The sequence below is a fragment of the Perca fluviatilis genome, chromosome 1 (genome assembly GCF_010015445.1).
Source record: "Perca fluviatilis chromosome 1, GENO_Pfluv_1.0, whole genome shotgun sequence".
NCBI classification, from domain to species: Eukaryota; Metazoa; Chordata; class Actinopteri; order Perciformes; family Percidae; genus Perca; species Perca fluviatilis.
Genome location: NC_053112.1, coordinates 20,196,234 through 20,216,859, shown reverse-complemented (window position 1 = coordinate 20,216,859; position 20,626 = coordinate 20,196,234). Strand labels below are relative to the sequence as shown.

General features: G+C 38.2%; 2 protein-coding genes across 3 annotated transcripts in view; both read left to right on the top strand.

The window, feature by feature from the left end:
• LOC120565775 (zeta-sarcoglycan) overlaps positions 1-3,143 on the top strand; it is a 408,082-nt gene extending 404,939 nt beyond the window's left edge. For both annotated transcript variants that reach the window (XM_039811797.1, XM_039811802.1), the window contains exon 8: positions 755-3,143. In XM_039811797.1, the coding sequence (XP_039667731.1) occupies positions 755-961 (207 nt within the window). In that variant the 3' untranslated portion in view covers positions 962-3,143. The remainder of the gene's footprint in view (positions 1-754) is intronic.
• Positions 3,144-16,981: 13,838 nt separating this feature from the next.
• On the top strand, positions 16,982-18,839 carry LOC120556991. The gene is made up of 5 exons (XM_039797005.1): positions 16,982-17,291; positions 17,900-18,070; positions 18,222-18,317; positions 18,405-18,448; positions 18,720-18,839. The coding sequence occupies exons 1-5, from the start codon at positions 16,982-16,984 to the stop codon at positions 18,837-18,839; spliced, it is 741 nt and encodes a 246-aa protein (XP_039652939.1).
• Positions 18,840-20,626: the final 1,787 nt, after the last annotated feature.

Below are 20,626 nucleotides of genomic sequence, written 5' to 3'. Positions count from 1 at the left end.
AATGTGATTAAACACAAATCTATTTAGGAATGTGTACCTTTTAAACAATATCAACTAAATATATAAACGTCAGCCAATACTTTATCAATAAATCCTGTTCAACAAGCATAAACATGTAGACATGTAGTAAGCGATATTTTAATCTTCTTTGTCTGAAGTCTGTCATCCACCTCTGCTATGTTTTACACAAGCAAAGCGTGCTAGCTCGGCTAATAGCAAATTTTTACAAACAAACTAAAACAAAAGCTGTCTTTGTGAAGTTTAACTGTTTACTGTTACTTATCAAAGTGACACATTACCTTTTGGTAGAAGTAATCATGAAAGTAATTTAGTTACCTTTTTCAATGAGGTAATGTGTAGTAGTAACTGTAACTAATCACTATTTTTCAGTAACTAGCACAACACTGTTTTTGACACATGGTCCTTATGTACAAGGCGACCACAGAAAGTATAGTAATCCCCTAGGGCAATGTGTTCTCTCTTTCTCTATATCCACAACCCGAGTTTCTTTTCTGTTTTTTTATAAAAGATCAACTTTTTTTTCCCTTTCTGTTTTTCTGTGTGCTATTTTAGGCACTAATACAATCCATGTGAGCTCACTACCCTACAGCAGTAACATCAACTTCTGTGCATCAATGTTCATGTTTTGTATATTATTTATTGTCTTTCTTTGTGTTTGTTTGTCTTTCTTTTGTTCTTCATGCATTGCTCTAAAATCAAAGTTTTCTAAATCATTTCTCTTTTATGTCCACAGATCTTTCTAGATGCCAACACCATCAGGCTGGGCAACATTCCCCATGGCAGCGCTGTGGACCCCCTGGAGGGAGCGCCAGCAGGTACTACCTACACCAAACAGACTGTGTACGAGCTTTGTGCCTGCGCTAACGGCAAGCTCTACCTGTCCCCGGCTGAGAAAGGCTCTACCTGCCAAACCACCAGTAACTTTTGTCTCTGGAGCTGAAAATGGGAGGTCAACAGACACCCGGGACATATGGACTATTAGAGTTTGAAGCTAATGCTAGCCAACGGACTGAATCAACATGGATTATGGCTTGGTGGGAAGCTAATGCCAGCTAACGTACCGAATCCACATTGATTGTAGCATGGCGAGAAGTTCATGTCTGTTAACCAATCAAATTATATGGATTACAACTGGGCAGGAAGCTAATGTTCGCTAACAAACCACATTAACAAAAGGACTGTGGCTTGGTGTGAAGCTACTGCCAGCTAAAGGACTGAGTCAACATGGACTAGAGCTTGGTGAGAAGCTTTTGCCAGCTCAGCAACCAAATTAATATGGATTGGTCAGTTACTAATGCTAGTCAAGAGGATGAATGACTTGGCAGGAAGAAAAAGCCGAGGTTAGCTGGTGGGTATGATGCTATGACGCTACTCATGGACATCAATGGACAGTCTCACTCTGGCGCTCTCGTTGGCTGTCTTTGCCATTGTTGAATTGCCGCCATGACGTTTTCTGAAAGTCACAAGGATTACATTTTGGGGTTTCCTGAGAATAGCGAACTCCCTTACTGGAAAACTCATGATTTGGTTAGGATGAACAGATACAGTGATGGACTGCAAACGCGCCAGCAGAGACATGGACAAGGACTCAGTTGGCTATTAGTCATCAGTGTGGACTTTGGTTAAGCCTTGCAGGTAGTTAATAAATAAATCAGACAATGGTTTAGTCTAGTGGGAAGCTAAGGCTAGCTAACGGACCAATCTATACCAGAAAGGCCTTCCCCCTCTCCCCCTCTAGTCTTTTAACCCAAACGTTGACATGTGACCCTTCTGTATTAATCTGCACCTGATAGTGAATATGCTGGCCGACTCCACTTTTCATAAGATAACTAATGCAATTAATAGTGCTTCAACGTTGCATTCACCAGCTTTTTCCCCCTTATGTTTTAAGATTTTTCACATCTACTTTTATCTTATTTTAGTTCTCTTTTCTGAAATATTTTTTGTGTTATCTCTTTGAATCCTGTTGTTTTTCCCTTCAACATCCTTGTAATCCTCATCAGTACCAGATGCAGGGTTTCTCCCCCTCACCACGAAAAGACATGTCTTTTGGTTTCCGTCTCTCTGGAGTCATTCTATCTGGGCATGTGATGCTTTCTCGCCAGACAGAAAGAAATGGAATGAAGAAAATGAAAAGTGAGTTAAGTCTTACGTTAAATTAAGGCTCAGGTGGATGTTATGGCAGACCGACCATTTTATGGTATAGGGCCAAACCTCCAGTCAGGCAGAGGCACCAGTCGGGCAACAGCCAGACCAATTTTGGTCTTGTTATGGACCATTATGCATCTTCATCCAGCGTTTGTTGTCGGTCCGACTTTTTTCCTTCTTTTTGCATGACCTTTCTGCTCTTCTTGCTAAGCCCTCTTTCTTCTCTGTCATGTTGGTTTTCTTTGTCGTTGAGAAACGTTTCTGCCGCCACTCTCCTTTTTGTTCTTTCTTCAGCTTATTTTTAATTCAGTATTTTTACCTTCCATTACTCACTTTTTGCCATCCCAAACTCAAGTATCAGGAATAATGCCCCTTTCCTCTCATACTATGCCCCCTTTAAATTTCTGCAACCTAAGCAAGAAAGTCAAAAAGGTCCAAAGTATTGTTTTGGGGGTTATTTTTGATATATTCAAAAGGGGGGGGGGGGCGGAGAGATCAGTGTAAATGGCCTCGAGCTGGCTAACCTAGCACCCAACCTCTTTGATGTCTGGAAATCAGTAGATTTGTGTGGCAGAAATCCCCATGGAAGACATAGTGGATGGAATTGGTTGTATGTCTATGAACTCAATTGGATTAAGGCCCTGAGGCGTACTTTTTTTTTTTTTTAAACAAAGTGATACACAGGTGCCTTTGCTGCTGTTGGTAAAAGCACATTACTGTCTGAACGTTCACACTACCCTCAGTGGACCATCTGCAAGTGTCTCTGGAAAAAACTATATATTTATCAATCTACCTATCTATCTATTTCGTTTTCTGTCTTTCCTCCCCTTTTCTCCTGGTTTTGTAGAACTCTCAGTATATCCAGCTGAAAAAAGAACAATTCAATCCTGGTTTAAAGTTTAATTTTCTGGTGTGTTACCTTATGGTTTTATTCTTGATAATAAAAAAAGCACAAATTATGCCATGTATATAACAATACCAATAAAATACAAAATAAAATAATATTGTTTTTAAAGAGAATCTCTGGAGTCTTCACTGTTGTTAAATTTGGACTTATCACTTTTATGTTTCTGTGTTCCCAGATGAAAATGTTTACCTGATGATTACAATCTTAATAACTATTAAGATTATTATAATATATGTTACTTTCCTTATTATTTCACATGATTTAATTTAATTTTTTTAATTCTGTTGGCGTCAGAGGTGTCCTGAGACAATTAGAATTTACAGACAAAACATTCTAAATATCTAAAAGATGTAGCTTTTACTATACAAATTGTTATTGTATTTACAAATCTGGATACCAATCCTACTTCTGTGAACTTTTAGGCTGCAGACTCACCGTTTCCTCCTTCACACAGTTATAAAATGAAAACAAAATAATTCAGAACAATTCAGACACAAAGAAAGATGTTCTTTATATTAGCTTAGTTGTTATTACAATGTGGGTAGTTTTGGGGTAGGAAGTTGCTTTACTGACATAAGTTGTTACTTGAAGCACACACTAGTTTAGGACATATGCTACAGTCTTTGTATTGTTTGTTAAAAGCCTGATAGCCTTTTTCAGCTTACACCTTGTTTCACAAAGGTTAAGAAGGGTAGAAGCTCAGAGGAGTTGCTCATACCAAATCTGTCTCCTAGAAATTATGTTTGTATACTGCTTCATTATGTTGATGGCAAATGTTACTGTTGCTGTACCAAAATAGTAGAATTATAGAATATTAATTATAGGGTGACAGGGTTGATTGATACAATGACAGACAGTGACAGTCCATCAAATTCCATTTGAAAACATTATATCAGTCTCCACCCAACACTCATTTCTACCAAATCTTATGCTCTGCATTTTCTTTGCTTCTTCTCTTTGATTGCTTCCTTTACAGTTTACACAGTCTACTATATCACATGTATCCGCTGCTCCATAAACACAAAAGCTATCATCCCTGGCTGATTATCGGGCTGTTTTTTGGCAGTTTGCAGATTATCTGTATAGGCGTTTTATTTGCCTGATAACTGATAAAGTTAAATAATTAAACAAGTACGCTACTTTGTCTACGCTACAGCTCTGTGTATCTGCTTCGGTTTCACTCACCACTGAGTCTGACTTAATTTCCCGCCCACAACACTATCTGACTATCTTTTACTGTGAATTATGCTGAAAGTTTCTAATTTATTAAATATTTGCTTAAAGCATTTAAACAAAGTTTCACGTTGGAGTTTGTAACATTCCAAAATCCTAATTTTGAATTAAAGATTTTCATTTTCACTGTAAATGCATATTGGTTCCAAATATTGGTTATCGGTCTCATTAACTACTAATAATCTGTATCGGTATTGGCCCTGAAAAATCAATATTGGTCTATCCCAAGTACCAACTGTAAACAACAATGAGCGCAAATGCAGTGGTTAAGTTGTGGTTCGTAAATCACACACAGAAGGAGTATGACATCATTCCCTGCTTAGGCCGTTACTCCACTATATCTTTACATAGATATTTGTTTGCTGCTATATTATTGTTCTAAATGTCGAGTACAGCCTCTTTTAAATAAACAAATATTGACAGATGACTAATCTGTAAGGCAGCACGGGACATTTCTTAAAGGGGTGATAGAATGATTATATAGGGTATTTCACACTGTTCCTTAAGGTCTCTTAATAGGGTATGTAACATTGGTTGGGCTGAAAATTACTACCCTGTGAATATGGCCCTATTTGTAACAAGAGCTTTTCTTCCAAATATGGTATGAACATCAATATTTAGATGAGCTGCGCGCTGATTGGTTTGAGCAAACCACATAGAAACACATTGGAGACGAGAAAGCAGGTCTCATATTTCAGACACTGCAATGTTTCGTTACTAAATTCACTTCTGAGACTTTTTTATGCGAGAAATCAACTACATAAAGCTCAAATATGGGCCGTTTTACAAAAATGTATGGCTAATTGCAAATTTGGTAAGACGTGTCGGATTTCAGGAGGTCCACACAGTCTGACGAGACAGCGGCAGCCCCGCTGCGCTCCATACCCAGGAGAAAGTCACCGTTTCTGGGTTAGCTACTGGACAACCGGGGCTCGGGGCTCCGCGGAGCTGTCCGGCTGCCAGCATAACTATAATATATTTACAGTTTGAATTTCGTCACGCCACTTATATAATAGCTACCCTAAGGTCATATAAAGCTAACGCTTGTGTCAGATTTAAATTTAATGTATTTTTGTGAATAGGAGGGGTTTCGTTAGCTGCTACTGTCCATTCAATCTTATGGGTAGCTAAAGATCGAGGCTAGCTAGCTAGCTACATTTTCGGCATAACTATAATATATTTACAGTTTGAATTTCGTCACGTCACTTATATAACACCTACCATAAGGTCTTACAAAGCTAACGCTTGTGTCAGATTTACATTTAATGCATTTTTATGAATAGGAGGGGCTAGCTGCAGGCCCTGGAGCTCCGTCAGGGCCTCGGCATTTAGTAGTCCAGTAACCCAGAAACAGTGACTTTGCGCGGGTATGGAGCGCCACGGGCTTCTGTTCGTGACGGAGATCCATTTAGCTCACAGCGAGCCGGGGTCTATGAATGAGGACACTCCGGGTGGCAAGGCTGCACCGGCCACTGACACGTTAGCCTGCTGAGCTCCTGCTGAACTGCGACACACAGTCGGATAAAATTTGCAATTAGCCATCAACTTTCGTAAAATGGCCCATATTTGACCTCTACATAGTTGATTTCTCGCATAAAAAAGTCTCAGAAGTGAATTTAGTAATTAAATAGCAGACCTCTGGAGATCTGCGTGACCTAGCTAGATTCAGAAGACTAAGCTGACCTCAGGTCAGTGGTGTAGCGTATGCAAATGTTGCGGCGTGACAAAGACTAGGAGTTGAGAAGTTGACGTCAACTTTTAGCTTTGTTGAGATTCGCCCGGTTTCAGCAGCAGTTTCAAATTGTGAGATTTGCAGAGGAAAGGGGTGTCAATGGGAATTTGAGGTTCTGTGTATGTCCTATTTACCCTCCAAACTGTCGTTTTTCAACTTTGACAAGGTAAAAACAGTTTTGCGCTCTATCACCCCTTTAAGCACTTCATGTAAAAATTGCAGAATACCAAGAAATAAAGAATACTAAATACATAAAAGAAATACTTATCTTTGAAGAAAAAGTTTGAAAATAGTGGTACATGCATGGAGAGTATCATTAAACAGCCATCAAACATTATGATAGTTAGATGGGAGAAAGATGGGAGTTTAAGAAAAAGCAAGCAAGTACAATCAGAAATGTGTCTGTAGAAAGCATAGTGATGTTCTTAAGTGTTTTTTGAGTGTCTTAAATTGGTAAAATGACTGCTCATGAAATGGCATCGGCACAGAACCAAGGAAGCACAGAACTGACTGGCAGGTAAACAACCAGAACAGCCGAGCTGTTGCCACCTTTTCAGGGTCTGTTTACCTGGTTGCTGAGCTTTATCAGACAAAAGATGGCCTTAAAAAGCTATGCTGATTTAATTGCTGTTAGTGTGAACCACATCTAGGATAGAAGGATATATTCTACAAATGAGACACTTTTCAAAAATAGACACATTGTCCCCGTACTTGTATGACAGTATTACAGTGGTTGACTCTTTGTGTTGCAGTGTCAAATGGCAGCATTCACATGAGCTGCTCTGACAAACCGTTCCTTATCTATGACACTACCGCACACACAAACACACACACACACACACACACACACACACACACACACGCACACAAAGCAGAGGCAGAGTATTGTCAGTGGATGATGAAAGTGTGTATTTTATTTGAATGAAGAGCGCCGTCAAAGCAAGCAGAGGACTGAGATAATGTTTTCTCATTTCCCCTTTGCTTGTTGAGACACATTACTGAGAAGAGGAGAATGGTTTGGTTAATCACTATGTATGAGAGAAGAAAGGGGGGGGGGCAGATGGAAATGGAAAGAGGATGAATGATGGTGCAGAGGTGGAGGTGAGATAAGGTGCTCTGTTTCCATGAATGGCCAACGCATTTTTGGTCATTTTATAACCAGGGGCACAATTGTGAAATATGTTGAAGTGGAAAGACTGTATTATCAGTAAGTGTTGTTATGGCTGGCGTTAGTAATGGCCGCTTCTCTCAGCTTCTCTCAGCTTCTCTCAGCTTCTCTCATCCTTCATAAATATACATGCCTGCTAAAGCATACTGACAGTTCTCATAAACAGAGTACAAACAGGCTAACCTAAGAGATTAAGGAAAAGGAAAAAGGGTCCAAATGTGGTCTAGGAAATGCAAAGAAGAAAGGTGTGATTGTATGGCTCCACAAACATGCCACAAATGGCTGTTAATATTCCTCTCTATGGCGAAAATACTCCTAGAGTTCTCAAAAGCCTGTACACCATGTTCTCTTTGTAATGACATGGATCAACGGCTCTGTTTTAGTTACAATTCTGTATATTTTAACGTTTGATTAAGTTTAATGTTTAATGTTAGAAAGCATGCATTAACATTACAATATTGTTACTCAAAGGAAAAAGGAATAATCTTTTTATGAATACATAGACTGTTGTCTTCCAGAAATAATACTGTTTACATGACTGGAGCACTGAATATTGGTTGTGAAATATATAATCTTGTTATGAGTCCAGAAACCTGGCCTTGGTAGATGAGGATAGTGCAGAGTGACGTATGGTGGTCCTGAGGGAGTATAGTGATGTGAAGAGGAAATAAAAGTTTAAAACTGCCTGATGATCTGTTTGATCTACTGCTGCATCCGCAGGATGTTGCAGTCCTTGTCCTGTACTTGTGGTGATGTGCAGTTAATAAACTCAGATGTGTATGGAATATCTGTTTATAACCACTGCCCTAAGAAAAAAAAAAAGAAAACACAGTCAGCTGGTCCATCGGAGGTCAGAGGCAGAGCACAAGTCAGTGAAGTCATTCTCTTTGTGACGTTGTGTCACTGCATCATCAGTAGGATAACCAAATATGACATGCATTTTCCATTTGAAATGTTTAATAATGTGGACTTGCTCTTCAAAAAGCTTTCCCAAGTAAGATATAGCAACTCAAAGCCAAGTCTTCAAATAAAAAAATTATGTTTTGGTTCTCAAGTCGTTCTCTTTTGTCTATTGTATATCTATATATAATTTCGTATATTTCTTAATTTAGTGACCAGTAGATATTTGTCAGACATATATTAGACTGATGGATAACACTGACATCTAAGTAGATATTATTTTTATCAAGTGTATCTAAAGGTTGACACTCAGACACTCAGAGATCATTTCTCTTCTTTACCTTTTTATTTCTCAAAACTGTCATTGTAACCTGCATGAGCACTGCATATCCTAAGTACATGTGAAAGATCCCTTCATTTGTTTTCCTTCTCCAGTTCTGAGGGTGGTATGGAGGTGTGATTTACTTCTCAGAAGACAAAGAAAAGGTATTTGTGTGCAGCACAGTTTTGCTCTGTTTAAGAAAAAGGATATTCTGGCATTGTCAGACCTTCCTCCACAGCGCTGCGGAGGAGGGTCTGGCTTGTCCACACAGCATTCTAGGATGGAAGAAAAACGTGCTCTGTTTTATTGCCATTTCTTTAAACCAATCACAATCGTCTTGGGCGGTGTTATGCCATGCTATTTTAGTCGTGCAACAGAAACCTCAGATTGGACAGATAGTCTAGCTAGCTGTCTAGATTTACCCTGCAGAGACCTGAGGAGCAGTTAACCATAGTCCTCATAAATCGACCGGCGGCACCGGAGTGGATATAGACTAAGAAAATGATGATTCGTCTTGTATCCTGTGAGAGAATTGAAAAAGAAGTGAATGCAGGGTTTACCCTGCCATTAGGCTGACCTTTAAGGTGGACCAGCTATTCTCATTTTAGTGACAAGATGCTTCTCTAACTTTTGCTTTAGTGATCTCTCCCTCGCTGCAACCGACAACCACTAAGCTTTATGCAAATATTTGTACAATGAAGTCAAAAATATGGCAATCCGAAGAATGGCATCTTTTGGTATGAGGAAGCTGTGGTATGTGTGACTAGATTGCAAAGCAATACCCAATTTTAAGAGGTAAGAGGCATAGTGTATAGTTATATTTTATTCTAGTTTGATAAGATACTATGTTCCTACAGAGTCAAGGTCCTTTTGAATTTTATAATACATTCCATCCATCCACGAAGGATCAAGATCAAGTCTACAACACTTTCATTTGTTTGGCCCTGCACAACTATGTCACAACTCTAACTTCCTGATCGATTGTAATTTGTAATGAATTGTCAGCATGCTGTTTGGAAATGTAAATGGGGCCTCTGTTTTCATTGGTTTGAATTGTTTATTACAACAAAAAGTAATCATAAAGCCTGACAGAAGGGTATATTTTTTTTTCTATTAAACTTGGTGTTTCTTTGAATGTTAGCAGGCTATATATAGTTGACTGACTTCAGACTGATCTTATAGATATAAATGTTGCTCTTTATTGTCTGCAGTCATGAACACATTTTGTATATGCTACAACAGTTTTACACAAATGCACACGTGTGTGTGTGTGTGTGTGTGTGTGTGTGTGTGTGTGTGTGTGTGTGTGTGTGTGTGTGTGTGTGCGCGGTAGTGTCATAGATAAGGAACGATTTGTCGGATGCTAGAACCATAAAGAATGCGTTTTACGTTCTGGTGAGTTTTTTGTTTTTTCTGTATTTGTAACAACTGTAGTTTGTGTATAAAGGGTGTAGCTGTTAGATGATTTGCTTTTTGTTTGTTTTTTCTAAATGAGCCATTTACATTTTTAAAGAAAGTTTTGCCATCACAAATAAAAAAATGTAGACATTTGCATATTTTAATGTATTAATGCAGTGACACTATGGCAATGACAAAAATATTGATTCCTTCCTTTATTTCCACATGCAGCTCTGAGTATTGTGGAGATGAAGCCTCTCATCATTAGTGGCCGTGTTGGGGAAAATGTGACATTCAAATGGACCATGCTTGGAAGAGAAATACATCATCATCAAAGCAGCATATGGAGAGACTAAACATAAAAACAGAATAAAGTTGACTAACAGAGCAAAATGTTTCTTTGTGACCTTCACTAATCTCCAAATGTCAGACTCTAAGACACATTATTATAGAGTGGAGAGATTTGGCAGTGATCCATTAATAGAGGTGAATATTAAGGTACAGATGGTAAGTTAATGCTGTTATTTCCTATTTTAATTTTTTATTTTAACTAGACCTACAATATAACTATGATGATGTGAGTAGAGAGCTGCAGTTTAAAGTGTAATGAAACCTGTTAATATCTCTCCTTTTCTCTCTTTGGCCAGGAAAGGTACCTCATTGGATTGCAGGTTTGATTTTCTTAATAATAACCGCAGTGATGTGCGGACTGATTCTTATCTGGAAGATGAAGAAGAAACAACCGAGTAAGACACAAAAACCAACTGTGTACAGCAGTGGTTGGTGTGATAAATATTATTAAATATCTACCCCCCAAAACACGGTTATGAATCTAAATAAGTAACTATATAGCATGTGCATCAGACGTTTCAGATCGGTTATTCTATGTGTTTTTCAGTGGAAGAAGAAGATGCAGGAGAGGTGAGTTTTTGCCATTGTAAATCTTTCAGTGAACAATGTGTGTGGCAATGACATGCTTAAATACTGCCTGGATGGATATATAACCACAATCATTACCATATTATGCTCTTGTTCCTTAAAATGACTTTTCTTTTCCTCTATTGCTTGTAGATATCCTTAGTGTCTTATTTGATCTCTTTGCATATGCCATTTTGTAGATGTGTTGCACTAACGCATTGTTTTCCAATTTCAAATGAATTGTAATAAGATGTAAGGTCTTTTACTCAGTTTAATTTGGGACTAGTCTAATACCAAAAATCAAACATGTTATCTTCCCGCCAGAGTGCAGGTCCTGATGGAGTCTACCAATCACTCCACCCGTTGACGATGGATATAGACCAAGTCTACAGCATTCTTACACCCACAAGGCACTCCACACGGCTATGTCATAACAACCCGTTCTCATTCCGAACTCGTAAAATAAGTACGTTTGGTTAGTGTCCTTCAGCGTCTGATGCGACGAAAAAGGCACCCTTCGGCGTATTTGTGTAACGTACTGGGGAGAGCCGCAGTTGGATAAGACTTAGCGAGTTGTATGTAAGGGGAAAATTGCTGGGTAAGGACGGTGGTTGGGGTGGCCGGATGGGTAAAACACCGGACTTTCACTCAGGAGACTCGGGTTTGCGCTGGTAAAAACACCGGACTTTCACTCGGAGACTCGGGTTCGCGCCCCGAGTGTGGCATTTTGTTTCCCTGTCCGGCATGTGTTTACAGGCTTTTGAGGCGTCCTTTCCCCGTTGTTTTTCTTTTGTTTCCCGGTCTATGGCGTTTTGTTTCCGCCTCTCCGGCGTGTGTTTCCCGGGCTTTTGAGGCGTCCTTTCCCCGTTGTTTTTTCTCCTAAACCTAACCTCCGCGATTCCGTTATTGTCGCGCTTTCACCCGCGGTGTGTTTCCCGGCTTTTGAGGCGTCCTTTCCACGTTGTTTTTCTCCGAAAAAGGGGACGGCAATAGTGGCGACCAAGCACTTTTACATGAGACGCTAAAGGAGACTTTTAACGTCAAATAAGAACGAGAAAGGCTCCGGACCGAACGTTCCTTATTTTACGAGTTGGGTGTGAGAATGTGTTGGTCATAACATTCAATGATCAATGCAGCAGGAGCTATTGCGTTACTCTTACATAGCAGAACGTTAAATGATTGAAAAAACAAACATATGTTCCACTCTGACCTGCAGCTACTAACCTTAATGCCATTTGGTTCCCTTTACAAAGAGATGTGGCCACTTTGTAAATACAGTATGTTGAACAAATGTGTTATCTATCAATTACTGTAAATGCATATTTATTATGTAATTTGACATCTAGTCTGATAGCATACAGCAAATGTTATGTTCCCACTGAGTGCAGGTCCTGATGGAGTGTAACAAACAGAGTACACATCCACAAAGCTATGTCACAAATTTGATTTACTAATTGGCTGACTGGTCTAAACTGTCCCACATTTATGGATTAAAATGGATCTGATGAATGTCACTGAATGTGTATCCTCCATAGCTCTTGTCTGTTTCCACGTGTATTCTATTCTATTCTATACCTTTTTTCCCAGAATGCTGCTCTGGATTCGAATGGCGGTGGATACAAGTAGTGGCTCATAGATTTGGATTCATTACTGTAATATTCACCAGTTGGCTAATGTTTGATTGTTATGGAATGGAGCAGCACTTTCTATCGTCAAGATAGAGGCTTCTAAACCAAATATTACACAACCGGACATGTTCCAGCAGTATGAGAACATAGGTTTAAAAGTACTAAAGAGAGCACTGTTTTGTATGAAGTACATCAGTGTGTTATTGCTGCTTTGACAGAGTAATTTAAGTGGTGCATGTGTGTATCATTTTGTTGCAAAAATGCCCTTTTGTAAAAGTATTGTTACGTTTAGATTGCAGAGCTTCATCTCGACATAGAAGTTAAATATTTATCTCCAAGTGTTGAGTCTTATTTGGCTTATTTGAAGAGTTTTGACACAGTAAGCTACATTCTGCAACAAGTGTGTAAAACAATCGGCCAAAACTATAATTCTAAAGACCACAGCCCAAATACTTTTTGTGCCACAGTTTCAAATTCACACCCATACACATTGTCTTTCACATTCAAATATTGCACTTTGCTTTGCTATCTGATCACATTTTAAATAAATAATGTTTTCCTGTTCATGTTCATGGATATGGTTTTCTGTGTGTGTGTGTGTGTGTGTGTGTGTGTGTGTGTGTGTGTGTGTGTGTGTGTGTGTGTGTGTGTGTGTGTGTGTGTGTGTGTGTGTGTGTGTGTGTGTGTGTGTGTGTGTATGTCCAAAGTAATGGGAGGAGCTTCAATCTTTGAAAAGGCTAGAAGAAGGGGAAGTTAAATACTTGTAAATAAATACACTGTAAAGACTGTGGTCGGACTGACCTGATCATTTCTGTACACTTGTTTGTTGTTCTTTGATCGTCATTTTCACAATGATAGACATCTTTGCGTACTCTTGTCTTCTTTCTGGTGAGTTTTTTTTCTGTATTCTCTGTATTTGCAACCGACTGCAGCCTGTAAATGCTGTAGCTGTTAGATGATTTGCTTTGTCTTTGCTTTTGCTAAATGAACCATTTAATCGTATACTTTTTAAAATAAAGTAAAGTTTTGCTATCACAAATTATAAAATGCATCAATATTAAAAGAAATGTGCATATTTAAATTAATTTATAAACTGACACTATGACAATGACAAAAATATTTCCTTTATTTCCACTTGTAGCTCTGAGTATTGTGGAGATGAAGCCTCTCATCATTGGTGGCGTGTTGGGGAAAATGTGACATTCAGATGCTCAGAGTGGAATACTTGGATGAATGTAGAATCTAAACATAAATACTTTTGTAATAGTCCATGCACAGAAGACAAACACATTATCATCAAAGCAGCATTTGGAGAGACTAAACATAACAACAGAATAAAGTTGACTAACAGAGCAAAAGGTTTAGTTGTAACCTTCAGTAATCTCCAACAGTCAGACTCTAAGACATATTATTGTGGAGTATGAGATTTGCCCGTGATTCATTTATAATGGTGAATCTTAAAGTTACAGATGGTAAGTTTATGCAGGTAGGCTCTATTTTATTTTATTTTATTAAAGGCAGGGTTGGAAACTATTTCCAATAAATACTTTTATCATATTTTATTAATTGTCTGTACACCCTGACAGCAATAAATAATGTATGTGCTCTGAAAAAGGTGATAGATTCATCATCTGTAGCTGCTGTAATCCTGTAAAAAGGCTGCCAATCACTGCCTCGCTGACCGCTTGGACAGAACCAATGAAATGCCTCCTTGCCTCGCTGCATGTACACTACCCCTCCCCGGTTGGAGCCTGAGGTCAATGCGCGTTGCATTACTAACAGTAGACATGTTTGTTTAAATATGCGGTGTGACAACATCAGGTGTTTGTTTACCTGTGAACGACACATGAAGTACGATTGCAGTCATTTTTCTGTTTTGAAGCAGCGACGTAGTGGTGCTCGTGGTGCATCTGTGTGTGCGCCCCGAGGGCAGAGGAGGTTAGACGGAGCCCCCAGGAGATGCTACTTTTAAATCTTGCTAGCTTTTCAACATTACCAACCCTGCCTTTAAATACCACTCTTTTGTCAAAAAACCCCCAAAAGTTTCCAAATTGTTGATTGATTAATTAATATATACTGTGTTTCTTATTATCAGCTGAGTCTTCAAGTCCCAAGACAACCCTTGAAACAGTCATTGATGGTTCTACTCCCTCATTTGCTGTATCAAACAGCTCCCATGAGTCTTTAAGCAGCTCAGAAATGATAACTGATATGGCTAGATCATACATGACAACAACACCTACTGCATCAGCAACACAAGGAGCCGGGTATGAAGAGCACTTATCTGAACTTACATATCATTTTATATATAACTTCTATTTAGACATTTTAATGTTAATTGAAGTTGCAATTGGAATTTATAAAATAAGCCCAGTGCTACAAATAAGAAATCTTTCTTCCTCTTTCTGTTTTTCCAGGAAGTGTACCATATGTGATCATAGGTGTCACTGTCATAATAACCATACTGATGGTCTTACTGAAGCTCATGAGGAAGATGAGTATGAAACAACTGAGTAAGACCAAAAACAAACATTTCTACATCAGTGAAGCCTCTACCAGACACAAATACGGTAATAAATGTTGTTCTATATGTTTACAGAATTTGTGTCAAGTGCTGATACACCAAAGGAAGACGTACCAGAGGTGAGTTCCTGGTAACAGTAGTTGTTGCATCTGCTGTTGTATCATTACCATATTATGCTCTTGTTCCTTAAAATGACTTATCTTTTCCTCTATTGCTTGTAGATATCCTTAATGCCTTTTTTGGTCTCTTTGCATATGTCATTTTGTAGATGTGTTGCACTAACGCATTGTTTTCCAATTTCAAATGAATTGTAATAAGATGTAAGGTCTTTTACTCAGTTTAATTTGGGACTAGTCTAATACCAAAAATCAAACATGTTATCTTCCCGCAGAGTGCAGGTCCTGATGGAGTCTACCAATCACTCCACCCGTTGACGATGGATATAGACCAAGTCTACAGCATTCTTACACCCACAAGGCACTCCACACGGCTATGTCATAACATTCAATGATCAATGCAGCAGGAGCTATTGCGTTACTCTTACATAGCAGAACATTAAGTGATTGAAAAAACAAAAGCAAACATATGTTCCACTCTGACCTGCAGCTACTAACCTTAATGCCATTTGGTTGCCTTTACAAAGAGATGTGGCCACTTTGTAAATACAGTATGTTGAACAAATGTGTTATCTATCAATTACTGTAAATGCATATTTATTATGTAATTTGACATCTAGTCTGATAGCATACAGCAAATGTTATGTTCCCACTGAGTGCAGGTCCTGATGGAGTGTAACAAACAGACTACACATCCACAAAGCTATGTCACAAATTGACTGGTCTAAACTGTCCCACATTTATGGATTAAAATGGATCTGATGAATGTCACTGAATGTGTATCCTCCATAGCTCTTGTCTGTTTCCACGTGTATTCTATTCTATTCTATACCTTTTTTTCCCAGAATGCTGCTCTGGATTCGAATGCGGTGGATACAAGTAGTGGCTCATAGATTTGGATTCATTACTGTAATATTCACCAGTTGGCTAATGTTTGATTGTTATGGAATGGAGCAGCACTTTCTATCGTCAAGATAGAGGCTTCTAAACCAAATATTACACAACCGGACATGTTCCAGCAGTATGAGAAAATAGGTTTAAAAGTACTAAAGAGACCACTGTTTTGTATAAAGTACATCAGTGTGTTATTGCTGCTTTGAAAGAGTAATTTAAGTGGTGCATGTGTGTATCATTTTGTTGCAAAATGCCCTTTGTGAAAAGGATTGTTACGTTTAGATTGCAGAGCTTCATCTCGACATAGAAGTGAAATATTTATCTCCAAGTGTTGAGTCTTATTTGGCTTATTTGAAGAGTTTTGACACAGTGAGCTACATTCTGCAACAAGTGTGTAAACAATCGGCCAAAACTATAATTCTAAAGACCACAGCCCAAATACTTTTGTGCCACAGTTTAAAATTCACACCCATACACATTGTCTTTCACATTCAAATATTGCACTTTGCTTTGCTATCTGATCACATTTTAAATAAATAATGTTTTCCTGTTCATGTTCATGGGTATGGTTTTCTGTGTGTGTGTGTGTGTGTGTGTGTGTGTATGTGTGTGTATGTTCAAAGTAATGGGAGGAGCTTCAGTCTTTGAAAAGGCTAGAAGAAGGGGAAGTTAAATACTTGTAAATACATACACTGTAAAGACTGTGGTCGGACTGACCTGATCATTTCTGTACACTTGTTTGTTGTTCTTTGGATCGTCATTTTCACAATGATAGACATCTTTGCGTACTCTTGTCTTCTTTCTGATGAGTTTTTTTCTGTATTCTCTGTATTTGCACCGACTGCAGCCTGTAAATGCTGTAGCTGCTAAATGATTTGCTTTGTGTTTGCTTTTGCTAAATGAACCATTTAATGTATACTTTTTAAAATAAAGTAAAGTTTTGCTATCACAAATTATAAAATGCATCAATATTAAAAGAAATGTGCATATTTAAATTAATTTATAAACTGACACTATGACAATGACAAAAATATTTCCTTTATTTCCACTTGTAGCTCTGAGTATTGTGGAGATGAAGCCTCTCATCATTGGTGCGTGGCGTGTTGGGGAAAATGTGACATTCAGATGCTCAGAGTGGAATACTTGGATGAATGTAGAATCTAATGATAAATACTTTTGTAATAGTCCATGCACAGAAGACAAACACATTATCATCAAAGCAGCATTTGGAGAGACTAAACATAACAACAGAATAAAGTTGACTAACAGAGCAAAAGGTTTAGTTGTAACCTTCAGTAATCTCCAAAAGTCAGACTCTAAGACATATTATTGTGGAGTGGTGAGATTTGCCCATGATTCATTTATAATGCGGAATTTATCAGGTAGATATCTTTATTATTCATTTTATTTTATTAAAGGCAGGGTTGGAAACTATTTCCAATAAATACTTTTATCATATTTTATTAATTGTCTGTACACCCTGACAGCAATAAATAATGTATGTGCTCTGAAAAAGGTGATAGATTCATCATCTGTAGCTGCTGTAATCCTGTAAAAAGGCTGCCAATCACTGCCTCGCTGACCGCTTGGACAGAACCAATGAAATGCCTCCTTGCCTCGCTGCATGTACACTACCCCTCCCCGGTTGGAGCCTGAGGTCAATGCGCTTTGCATTACTAACAGTAGACATGTTTGTTTAAATATGCGGTGTGACAACATCAGGTGTTTGTTTACCTGTGAACGACACATGAAGTACGATTGCAGTCATTTTTCTGTTTTGAAGCAGCGACGTAGTGGTGCTCGTGTGCATCTGTGTGTGCCCCGAGGGCAGAGGAGGTTAGACGGAGCCCCCAGGAGATGCTACTTTTAAATCTTGCTAGCTTTTCAACATTACCAACCCTGCCTTTAAATATCACTCTTTTGTCAAAAAAACCCAAAAGTTTCCAAATTGTTGATTGATTAATTAATATATACTGTTTCTTATTATCAGCTGAGTCTTCAAGTCCCAAGACAACCCCGGAAACAGTCATTGATGGTTCTACTCCCTCATTTGCTGTATCAAACAGCTCCCATGAGTCTTTAAGCAGCTCAGAAATGATAACTGATATGGCTAGATCATACATGACAACAACACCTACTGCATCAGCAACACAAGGAGCCGGTATGAAGAGCACTTATCTGAACTTACATATCATTTTATATATAACTTCTATTTAGACATTTTAATGTTAATTGAAGTTGCAATTGGAAGTATTAAAAATAAGCCCAGTGCTACAAATAAGAAATCTTTCTTCCTCTTTCTGTTTTTCCAGGAAGTGTACCATATGTGATCATAGGTGTCACTGTCATAATAACCATACTGATGGTCTTACTGAAGCTCATGAGGAAGATGAGTATGAAACAACTGAGTAAGACCAAAAACAAACATTTCTACATCAGTGAAGCCTCTACCAGACAAAAAATACGGTAATAAATGTTGTTCTATATGTTTACAGAATTTGTGTCAAGTGCTGATACACCAAAGGAAGACGTACCAGAGGTGAGTTCCTGGTAACAGTAGTTGTTGCATCTGCTGTTGTATCATTACCATATTATGCTCTTGTTCCTTAAAATGACTTATCTTTTCCTCTATTGCTTGTAGATATCCTTAATGCCTTTTTGGTCTCTTTGCATGTCATTTTGTAGATGTGTTGCACTAACGCATTGTTTTCCAATTTCAAATGAATTGTAATAAGATGTAAGGTCTTTTACTCAGTTTAATTTGGGACTAGTCTAATACCACCAAAATCAAACATGTTATCTTCCCGCAGAGTGCAGGTCCTGATGGAGTCTACCAATCACTCCACCCGTTGACGATGGACATAGACCAAGTCTACAGCATTCTTACACCCACAAGGCACTCCACACGGCTATGTCATAACATTCAATGATCAATGCAGCAGGAGCTATTGCGCAACTCTTTACATAGCAGAACGTTAAATGATTGAAAAAACAAAACAAACATATGTTCCACTCTGACCTGCAGCTACTAACCTTAATGCCATTTGGTTTCCTTTACAAAGAGATGTGGCCACTTTGTAAATACAGTATGTTGAACAAATGTGTTATCTATCAATTACTGTAAATGCATATTTATTATGTAATTTGACATCTAGTCTGATAGCATACAGCAAATGTTATGTTCCCACTGAGTGCAGGTCCTGATGGAGTGTAACCAAACAGACTACACATCCACAAAGCTATGTCACAAATTGACTGGTCTAAACTGTCCCACATTTATGGATTAAAATGGATCTGATGAATGTCACTGAATGTGTATCCTCCATAGCTCTTGTCTGTTTCCACGTGTATTCTATTCTATTCTATACCTTTTTTTCCCAGAATGCTGCTCTGGATTCGAATGCGGTGGATACAAGTAGTGGCTCATAGATTTGGATTCATTACTGTATATATTCACCAGTTGGCTAATGTTTGATTGTTATGGAATGGAGCAGCACTTTCTATCAAAGATAGAGGCTTCTAAACCAAATATTACACAACCGGACATGTTCCAGCAGTATGAGAAAATAGGTTTAAAAGTACTAAAGAGACCACTGTTTTGTATGAAGTACATCAGTGTGTTATTGCTGCTTTGAAAGAGTAATTTAAGTGGTGCATGTGTGTATCATTTTGTTGCAAAAAGCCCTTTTGTAAAAGGATTGTTACGTTTAGATTGCAGAGCTTCATCTCGACATAGAAGTGAAATATTTATCTCCAAGTGTTGAGTCTTATTTGGCTTATTTGAAGAGTTTTGACACAGTGAGCTACATTCTGCAACAAGTGTGTAAACAATCGGCCAAAACTATAATTCTAAAGACCACAGCCCAAATACTTTTTGTGCCACAGTTTCAAATTCACACCCATACACATTGTCTTTCACATTCAAATATTGCACTTTGCTTTGCTATCTGATCACATTTTAAATAAATAATGTTTTCCTGTTCATGTTCATGGGTATGGTTTTCTGTGTGTGTGCGTGTGTGTGTGTGTGTGTATGTGTGTGTATGTTCAAAGTAATGGGAGGAGCTTCAGTCTTTGAAAAGGCTAGAAGAAGGGGAAGTTAAATACTTGTAAATACATACACTGTAAAGACTGTGGTCGGACTGACCTGATCATTTCTGTACACTTCTTTGTTGTTCTTTGATCGTCATTTTCACAATGATAGACATCTTTGCGTACTCTTGCTTCTTTCTGATGAGTTTTTTTTCTGTATTCTCTGTATTTGCACCGACTGCAGCCTGTAAATGCTGTAGCTGCTAAATGATTTGCTTTGTGTTTGCTTTTGCTAAATGAACCATTTAATCGTATACTTTTTAAAATAAAGTAAAGTTTTGCTATCACAAATTATAAAATGCATCAATATTAAAAGAAATGTGCATATTTAAATTAATTTATAAACTGACACTATGACAATGACAAAAATATTTCCTTTATTTCCACTTGTAGCTCTGAGTATTGTGGAGATGAAGCCTCTCATCATTGGTGGCCGTGTTGGGGAAAATGTGACATTCAGATGCTCAGAGTGGAATACTTGGATGAATGTAGAATCTAATGATAAATACTTTTGTAATAGTCCATGCACAGAAGACAAACACATTATCATCAAAGCAGCATTTGGAGAGACTAAACATAACAACAGAATAAAGTTGACTAACAGAGCAAAAGGTTTAGTTGTAAC

Excerpts from the sequence above, each read along its gene's own strand:
- LOC120556991 (XM_039797005.1), top strand. The coding sequence starts at position 16,982 with ATGAAGCCTCTCATCATTGGTGCGTGGCGTGTTGGGGAAAATGTGACA. Across the intron at positions 18,071-18,221 it reads ATCAGCAACACAAGGAGCCG|GAAGTGTACCATATGTGATC; the intron begins GTATGAAGAGCA and ends CTGTTTTTCCAG. Across the intron at positions 18,449-18,719 it reads CAAAGGAAGACGTACCAGAG|AGTGCAGGTCCTGATGGAGT; the intron begins GTGAGTTCCTGG and ends ATCTTCCCGCAG.